This window comes from Daucus carota, chromosome 2, assembly GCF_001625215.2.
Source record: "Daucus carota subsp. sativus chromosome 2, DH1 v3.0, whole genome shotgun sequence".
NCBI classification, from domain to species: Eukaryota; Viridiplantae; Streptophyta; class Magnoliopsida; order Apiales; family Apiaceae; genus Daucus; species Daucus carota.
Window position 1 is genome coordinate 31,079,238 of NC_030382.2, and position 9,655 is coordinate 31,088,892.

At 33.2% G+C, this 9,655-nt stretch overlaps 1 protein-coding gene across 2 annotated transcripts; it reads left to right on the plus strand.

The window, feature by feature from the left end:
• Window positions 1–3,281: 3,281 nt before the first annotated feature.
• Window positions 3,282–8,116, plus strand: LOC108207342 (casein kinase II subunit beta-2). 2 transcript variants are annotated; one of them, XM_064087144.1, is made up of 5 exons: window positions 3,282–3,624; window positions 5,033–5,254; window positions 6,539–6,633; window positions 6,721–6,886; window positions 7,676–8,116. In XM_064087144.1, exons 1-5 carry the CDS (start codon window positions 3,408–3,410, stop codon window positions 7,804–7,806), a joined length of 831 nt encoding a protein of 276 aa, XP_063943214.1. In that variant the 5' UTR covers window positions 3,282–3,407; the 3' UTR covers window positions 7,807–8,116. The 2 variants fall into 2 exon arrangements, with proteins under 2 accessions (XP_063943214.1, XP_063943213.1); XM_064087143.1 differs by having other exon boundaries at window positions 3,283–3,624; window positions 6,524–6,633.
• Window positions 8,117–9,655: the final 1,539 nt, after the last annotated feature.

A 9,655-nucleotide genomic window follows, 5' to 3' on the forward strand; every position in this document is an offset into this window, starting at 1 on the left:
TATTGTATGTGTTGTTTTCGTATCCAATTTTCTTCTTTTTCTATCTATTTTTATCCGAATTTGAGAAGATTGGAGAGGTGTTATCAATCTTATATTATATGATCAGTTACGTCTTGTGTTTAGTATCTTCATGTTCGATTCTTAGTTTTTCGCTAGTGTTCATGATGATTAATTGCGGTTCTTGGATGATGACGGTGGAGCTGGAGTGGTAATGACTTAATTAGTGCGTGTTGTAATATTAGATTAGCCTGGTTGACTTATTTTATTGCTTGATTCAAATTTTAGCATGTAATTTTGGATATTGTTTGGTTTTAATAGTAGTAATTGTAGATCTTAGTTTTAGTTATATTTGAATTTGAATGGCTGATTGACTCTTTTTAAATTTGTTTATCTTTGAATTTGACTTTTCATTGCATGCTTCATCTTAAATTTTTGTGTTTTAATTTGAGTAAATTGTGCTTTAATTTGAATAATTAATTGACCGTTTATATACAAGTAAATTGTCTTAATTGATAAATTTGAATTTGAAATTGATTTTATTTATATGTCTTAAAAGTGTTTTAATGGTCCTTAAATGTGTTGTCTATATATCAAGGAAAATTGGTCAACTTTTATAAGTTATAATCAGTTACCTTCTTAATTTGAATTTTGATTACTTTTATTAAGTTCCAAATATTCAAAGGAGTCATTAATGATGACTCTATTGTGCCTTTGATGGCTCTATTGTGCCTTTGATGGCTTTTTGTTCCGGTTATGGATGCCATTTTTATGGCTAATTGACCAATTTGATGATCATTAGATTTAATATCTATACTATACTATACTATAATAAGCCAACATGGGTATAATTTGTAGTCCAAAATTTTAGTTATATTTTTTGGTTTGGTACTTTCCTTTTGGTACTACAAGTCTACAAATGTGGAGTTTATTATTTTTTGGTTTGATACTCTCCTTATGGTACTACAAGTCTACAAACGTGGAGTCTATTAGTATTATATTGTTAAACAGTTTCAAATGCTAAAAACACTCATAATAATTCATTATCATATAATATTTCATTAAAAAAATTATAATGATGTCATAAATAAAATTATAAATATACAATTTTGAATATCTTTTTTTAACAAGACCGTTCATATAACTTTTTTTAACTTTAACGTGTTATATTTCAATATAAACACGAATCATTGCATAACTCTTTCTAATTCTAATCTAAAAGTTATTGTTGTCAAACAAACCAAGATTACAAAATTACGTTGAAATTCGATTGATTAGATCACCGAATCTTTCAAAGGTATTACACGATCGGCTATGTTTGGAAAAGATTTGATTTTTCTGATTTTTTTTATTTTTAAATTTACGTGTACTAAATTCGGATTAAATGTACTAAACTTTTGACATATATATATATATAGAGTAAAGTTCTATGGAGTCCACTTTTTATTGGAGTCCTTGGAGTCCATGCATGTTCTGCAATTAAAATATAGCTTAAAATAATACAAAACACATTATATTCGAATGATGTTCTACAAACATCATTATTTTATTGTAAATCTTGCGGATTTCATATATTTTACAAGTAAAACATTGCAATATAATAAAACATGTTTAGTTTTGCAGAACATACATGTTCATCTTGCAGAACATACATGTTCATGTTGCAGAACATATATACTGTACTGAGATTTGTAGGATTTACAATAAAGTAATGATGTTTGTAGAACATCATTCGAAAAATAATGTGTTTTGTAATATTTTAAGCTATATTTTTAATTGCAGAACATGTATGGACTCCAAGGACTCCAATAAAAAGTGGACTCCATATAACTTGACTCTCTATATATATATATATATATTTATTTATTAGGGTTTGTCCATTTTCAAGTAATCGGCAGTTGAATAATATAATTTAATTAAATTTAATCCATTAATACTAAAATACTAATAAAATGATGTTAAAATTTAAATTATAAATAATAAATAACGAACTATATACTCGCCCGTGCTTCGCACGGGTTAAAGGCTAGTATTTAATTATTGTTCAAACCTTTGTTTTTATTCCTCACTAAAATTTGAATTTTTATGTGTCTAACCAAAGGATTTTCCTTTGGTTAGAAATTAACTTATATTTCTATATTATTTTATTGTCTATCTACTTTTGATATATATATATATTTTTTTGTTTTGTTTTGTTTTATTAGATTTTCTATTTTTACTTTAATTAAATTTATATGTGTGTAATTGTTGTATGTTGATTTATGTTTTGTTTGTTTTGTCTTTTCAGGATACTTTGGTGCCACGGGACTTATGGGTTTTCCTTTCTTATTCATTTTAGCTTTATTGTCTAAGCGTCCGGAGTTATGCTTGCATGACTTTCGGTTAGATGATAAATTTTCTTGAAAGAAAGAAATCCCGGATGCGGTTTATTGTATTTCGATACAATTCATCTACGATTATGTAGACCTTACAAAAAAAAAAAAAGAAGATTATCATTCTGCTTATGAGTTATATTGTAGGACATAGTGTCCTGCGATTTATAAAATAATTGCTCTATCTTTTGATTACAAGATTTATAAACATGATCAACATGATATGGATATTGGCCATGCGTATCACAATTTGAAGCATTGATGCACTAAATATAAGATCCAGAAATATGGTCCCAAATCTCATTTTATAACGTTACATTGTATAACGTTTACAATTTCTATTGAAAATGTTATACAATAAAACGTTTATCTCTTATTTCAGCTCAAGCTCATAAGCAAAACACAAGTAGATCCTAAAAAAACTAAAGTTACGTAGTGTAACGTTAGGTTATGACGTTACTTTATCTAACATTTCAAGCCCAAAATCATGTAAAATATTCTCATAACATTGCTTAACCTAATGCGTGTATTTGAGTGAGGGGTCATTTTTTCAGAATCTGGTATTCAGGACATTTTGACTTCAAATTATGATATCCATGACTTTTTTTCGCATGTTGTCAGATGCTTACAAATATTATAGAAAAAATTAAAAATTAAATGATAAAATTATATTTTATCCAATTTTGTACTACAATACTCAAATTTTTTTATAATATATATATGTATAATATTATATGGATAATTTTTTTAAAAATTATGGAAAGAACCAAGAACAATATAAATATGTTAAATTAAAAATACAAATATGAAAATATATAAAGGGAAAAAATAATAATTGGGTACTTGGATAAGTTGCTGAGGCGGCCAGGCGGGACGGTAAAAATGAACACAAGGTGACTTGTGTTATCACTGTGGTGAAGGGTGAGAGAGACTACTTGGCCTGTGCTAATATAGGTCTTCTCGGCGGTACCATCCCTTACTGCGACTACCCCACCCCTAATTTAAATACTAATAGAAAGTAATTAGTGGGAGAAAGATATGTATAGCAAAAGAGGAGTTGGGGTGGGATCTAAGACGGAGATGAATCGGGTTTCGCATAACGAAGATTTGAAGCGAATTAAGCAAGCCCTTGACAAGCGTGACAGATCCAGATCCTCTCCCAAAGATAATATTACGATCAATTCTGCTACTACCAAAGATCAGCAGCAACGCCTTTCAATCTTGTCTGCTCCCAGTAACACCCACCCCCCAGCTGGTGAAAATTCCTCTCTCTCTCTCTCTCTCTCTCTCTCTCTCTCTCTCTCTCTCTCTCTCTCCCTCCCTCCCCCCTCTCCCTCTCTCTCTCTCTCTCTCCCTCCCCTCTCCCTCCCCTCTCTCTCTCCCTCCCCTCTCTCTCTCTCTCCCTCCCTCCCTCTCTCTGTTTGCTTGCTCAATCTGTTGTTGTAGTTGTCATTTTGTTATATAGGCATATCTCTGTAAAGGGTTTGCCCTCTTCGAGTTTTTGTGAGGAGTAGCTTTTTCAGTTTTCAGGAATGTCCCTTACGTAATAGTCTAGGGGGTAGAAAAAATTGTTATTGTTGTTGTTTTCTCCACTAGCCCTGCAAGAGTTTGATTCTGTATTAGTAGTTAAAATTTCTAGATTTAAGATGATTGGCTCCTTCCATCTTCCAAATTTTAAGGCCTTTCTAGAAAGAAATTAGGCCAAGGTAAAAGAACAAGAGTCATATACCTTGTCCATCTATGTGGTAGAGGAAGATGGCTAAACAAATTGTTTATTCTGAATGACATTAAATTCTTGCAAGCTAACTTTTGGGATATATAGCTTTCATCAACATATTTCTTTACTTACCTTTCTCAACTTGGAAAATTTCCTTTCTTTCTCCAAGTGAAGAGGTTCCTACATTTTTGTGTAATTATATTCATTAGTATATTGTCTACTTTTTTAAAATCTCTCTCTGCAGCTTTTAATCTGTGTAAGTATTAATATTCAGTCATCACTTGTCAACTAACTTCAATATAATACAAGTAACTTGTTGTTTGTACCAGTCTGAAACTATTATTCAACAAACATAATTACGTAATTTTTAGTCTGGAACCGAAGAATGTCTACAGACGACAGTCCTGAGAGAATAAGGGTAAGGGAGGTGGGGAGAACTCCTTGGAGATTAGGGTGAAGGAGGGCAGAGGGGGTAGAGAAGTGGACCTTTTACTTTTTCCTGTAATCATATTACTGTTTTACAACTTCTTAAATGTTCTAAAATGTTCTATTGCCTCTTGAAATTTGTTGCGTGCACTTCTGCACTGGAAACACCTTTTGGCTTCTTACATCTAAGTTTGTGTCTGTGGTTCCTAATGTTGTGCTAACAAACTGGTTCATGGAAATGGTTTTGCTTTGCTACTTGGGGGTAATATCATCTATATTGCTTTGTATCTTTTGGGTAAGAGAACTAGGCCCCTCTCTCATAAGTGACTGATTTGTATGCCCGTCTGATGTGTATCGTTGTGTTTTTGTCTATCTTATAGTGCACTGTTCACAAGTCAAACATCCTTTAACGGTATCTAATAATCTTTTAGTCCCCCCCCCCCCCCCCCATCTTATGTCCTTTCTGTTGTTATGTGAACATCGTTTCCACAGTAGACTGACATCGCATATGCTTGTTTAGTGGAAGAATCAGAAACAGACAGTGAGGACTCAGATGTCAGCGGATCTGATGGGGAGGACACATCTTGGATATCCTGGTTTTGCAATTTAAGAGGGAATGAGTTCTTCTGTGAAGTTGATGATGATTACATCCAAGATGATTTTAACCTCTGTGGATTGAGTAGCCAAGTTCCATACTATGATTATGCTCTTGATTTGATTCTGGATGTTGAGTCCTCCCATGGTATTTCCCCTATATCCGATCAATTTGATTTGTCTAATTGTCTTTGTGTTTACTTTTTAATGTGTTGTACAAGTAGATATGGGGATTGCATTTGCATTATATTCCAAGTCAGCTTTATTGAACTTTTTGCGTATGTATAGAAATTGAGACAAAACGTTTGACCATTTTATTAATGCAATTCAACTTTGGAAAGAAAAAAACAGTGTACAATTTAAGGTGGTCAGGAATCTTCATTTGTTCAGTTTAGCAGTGCAGTCAGTCATGATGGGAAATGTATCTCTGTGGAGCCCTGGATGCAATGGGATTGTGGAAGATGAGGGAATTTGTACCCCATGAGCTTCTACAAGTTTAGAAGAAAAAAATCTTAAAATATACTAGAATAGTATAGCATTCTTATCTGGAAGAAGTGTGGTTATATACTTAATAAAATAGTCCAAACTTACTTTTTTCTTCGCTAAAAAATCCTTTGAAAATTAAAGGGTTTTATATCAAAGGGGCCACTCGTTCCGTCCAAAAATCTCACCTAGATCACCCATTTAAAAAACATATCATTTAAGCCACTAAATTGGGTATATTTATCATTCTGTTTGATGACGTCATGGCAATTGACGGAGAACGTTAGTTTTTAAACTTTCTTTCCCAATTCAAACTTGAGGGGTCGAATTTATGACCTCCTAAATTCATTTTATCCCGAATGAATAGTTTAATTAGGGTTTTTATTCTACTTACACATTTTTATTAGATTAGCCTGATTAATCTATTATATTTATCTTTTTTTATAAACGCCATGTCGAATGCCTGCCAGAAACAACGTTGATGAACACATAAATTTGATGTATGCCTTTTGTGGGGACTGATGTCTCAGTTTCCATAGAGGCTGCAAGTGCTATTTGTTTGATTAAGAGCTGGGTTTTGTTCGTGGATGTATAATGTTTTTGGAGGAGATAGTTGTTTTGTTGAATAGGAATACAGATTGCTCTTTCGCAACTACTGACTGTCCTCCTGGCTTTTCGTCTATCATCAAGCATTATTCCTATAGCATGTATTGGGCTTCCCCTCCTAGTAGCTACTAAATATAGATAGATTGGTGGTTTCTTTTTCAACTAATATATTCACTATCTCTGCTGCATTAAGGGTTTTTGAAAGCATTTGAAAATTCAAAGAAAATCTAGATTTATTGTAGTCTTAACACATCTTTATGTTCTGAAAATTCTGCTGTGTAAATCACAACAGCTGTAATGTGTGGATTACGACCGTTGTAATGTGTAGGCGATATGTTTACAGAGGAACAGAATGAGTTGATCGAGTCAGCGGCAGAGATGTTGTATGGTCTGATCCATGTGCGTTATATATTGACAACTAAAGGACAGGCTGCCATGGTGAGCATTTGGTTTTGATACTAATTATTGTGGCTTTAGACTTCTATAGTGGTTAACAAGGGGCACTTCTGATGTGGTATGTTACAGTTGGAGAAATACAAGAATGCGGAGTTTGGTAGATGCCCCAGAGTTTACTGCTGTGGGCAACCCTGTTTACCTGTTGGCCAGTCAGATATTCCTCGGCATTGCACTGTAAAAATATACTGTCCAAAATGTGAAGATATATATACCCCTCGGTCCAGGTTTCAAGACAGTATCCTTTTTCCATTTCATTTGCCTATTAATTGACACCATTGGCTGATTTTTCAAAAAAGGAAACAAATGAAAAAGAAAAAAAAAAGTCATCTAGCAGTATCTGCAATGTGCGCGCATGCATTTCCTAGATTATTTTATCTAGTGACATTTCTGAAATAGTACCTGAATTAAGGTGGCCTAGATTATTTTATCTAGTGCCATTGCTGAACAACTAGTACCTGAATTAGGGTGGCCACAAATGTGGTATACGCTAGGACAATTCTTTAGTGAAAGAAATAATGTTACTTGGCTGTAATTTATTTTTGGAGTCCCATATCTATATTGCTATACAATTTCTGTGCTGTTTCTTAAGTTTGATATAAGCTTGCTATTGAAGAACCTATTCTTGCATGCTTTGACATATATCTAGTGAAACCGTCATCTGGCAGAGTGGCAGTACTTGAATCACTAATTGATTGCTGAATACTTTTAATGCCATATTATATATCCTTTTTTCTAGTCCATTTCTCTGACTTTGAACTGTTGCTTCCAAGGTGGCGACAAATGTAGTTTTGACCTTGGATAACTCTTCAGGAATAAATATAAGGGATAGTTTAGTTGGTCAGTCCAATATTGGTACTGCTATTTACGTTTTGTGCTGGTTTCTTGGGGATATAAGTTTGTTTTCTATATGTTTATTCTTGCATTTTTTGACAAACACACATATACATTCCATAAAAAATTAAGTAAATGATATCTTATGGCTATGTGTTACATTTTTCCTTGAATTTTCTTTAATCATCTTTAGATCTTGATGGAGCATATTTTGGGACAACATTTCCGCATCTTTTTCTTATGACGTATGGACACCTCAAACCGCAAAAAACGTTGCAGACCTATGTTCCTAAAGTATTTGGTTTCAAGGTTCACAAACCATGATGAGTAACCTCACAAGCTCCTTTCGGACGTGCTTTTCAGCTTCTGTTTAAAGAGCCTACCAGAAAACAAGGCCGTATTACTGATATTGTGTTGCTTCTTTTATGAGGTAAAGCATTTCATTATGCAGCTGGAGTTTGGTCCCGAGAATAGATCAATAGAAGATTGAATAGGTTAACAGTACAACAGTGATTTAGAAATGTTTAAGGAAAGCAAATTGATATGAATGTGAAGCTATTTTTTGGCTTCTTTTACAGCCTTTTCTTTCATATATTGCAGCTTTGAGTTGGTTATATTGGATTAAGCTTTAGTATGTGATTTTTATCCCAAAAATTATGTATTAACATCTCAATCAGTAAAATGACAAGTCTTAACTAATGCAAGCTTAAAGTTGAGTCGATTTTATGTAATGAATGGGCAGCTTGTTTTCATTTTCCCTGCCATCATTAATAATCGAGTAACTAGTTAATCTGCATCTCTTATTCACTTGTAATCTATCATGTCGTAAAAAGGGTCAGGTCATGAAGTACACTTATGTTGTGTTTGGTTGGGGTGAATGATTTTGGAAGGAATGGAATGAAAAATGAACTATATTATGTGCAATTGCTAACAAATTCCATTCCTTCATTCCATTCCTTACATTATGTGCTAGAGATCATACATTCAATTTAAGATGTAAAGTTTCATTCTCTCCTACCCTTAATTACTTCTCAAATCTCATCATAGCAATTTTGCACTAACTTAAATTTAATTCAAAACTTACCTCCTATCTCTATTACTTTCAAGTAATTTTACTCGTTCCATTCGCCTCAACCAAACACAACTTAATCTTAAGATTGGAAGGGGTATTGAAGTGATTGATGTGTGTATACCTAATCTTGAAGTGATTACGTGCGCATATATAAAAAGAATATGATAAAGGTTATTGTAGTTAGTAAAGTATTTGACCTCTTTGTCAATTGTAATCTTCTGTTTCTACTTGAAGCTAGTGAGTTTAGGTAGGAAAAAATTGGCAATGCCCATTCTGGTATCAGATAATAATTTATAAATTGGCGATGCCTTCTGGTTGATATGAGATTCTATGATAGACTTTGACATATTGGAAAAGGCAACAAAGAGTGGAAAGTAGATGGAGCTAGACAGTATATTTGATATGAGAGTGGAACGCTACAATGAACTTGGCTTCCTACTTTTCTCGGTCTCTTACAAGTTTTTTGATGTAGACTGTAGAGTCACTTATATATGTTTTTGCTTCTTACGTGTCACTTGCACCAATACAGAAATAGATAAGAACGATGACATGATTAGAACAAGCATGTGAGAGGATATTGTATGTCCAATACTGTGATGGTCATTTTTGGGAAATCAAGCTTTCTGTATAAGTTGATCCAAGTTTGTACTTGATTAAACTCTTAACAGGGAAATAGATTGTATTGTTGTATTTCACATGATCGATTCCGGTTCAAACAATTCACGGGGCTGTTTGGTTCATGATTAATGAGCCCAGTTAACGGGAATAAACACCTCAAACTCATACATTAACTCATACATTATGTTTGGATGAGCAAAATTTTTGTGCGGAACGAGAACCTTATTCCAAGAGGATAAATTACTCCTTCCACACCCCTCATTTCCGTTCCCCCCAACCATCCAAACATCCCCACATTTTTTTTCTTTTACTGGATACCTTTTTGTTGACATTATAATTATATGCTAGTATGAATCATGTTAAGTAAATAGGTGGAAATCGTGAACAATGGTTGTATATCTTGTGCTTACTTCTCGGGTATGAAGTTGATGCCGATGATGAAGTTAAAATGGACATAAAAGGGGAAAACTAAAGGACATGAAA

Coding starts and splice junctions, on each gene's coding strand:
- LOC108207342 (XM_064087143.1), top strand. CDS start 3,408: ATGTATAGCAAAAGAGGAGTTGGGGTGGGATCTAAGACGGAGATGAAT. Junction 3,625..5,032: donor TAACACCCACCCCCCAGCTG/GTGAAAATTCCT, acceptor ATGCTTGTTTAG/TGGAAGAATCAGAAACAGAC. Junction 6,634..6,720: donor CTAAAGGACAGGCTGCCATG/GTGAGCATTTGG, acceptor GGTATGTTACAG/TTGGAGAAATACAAGAATGC.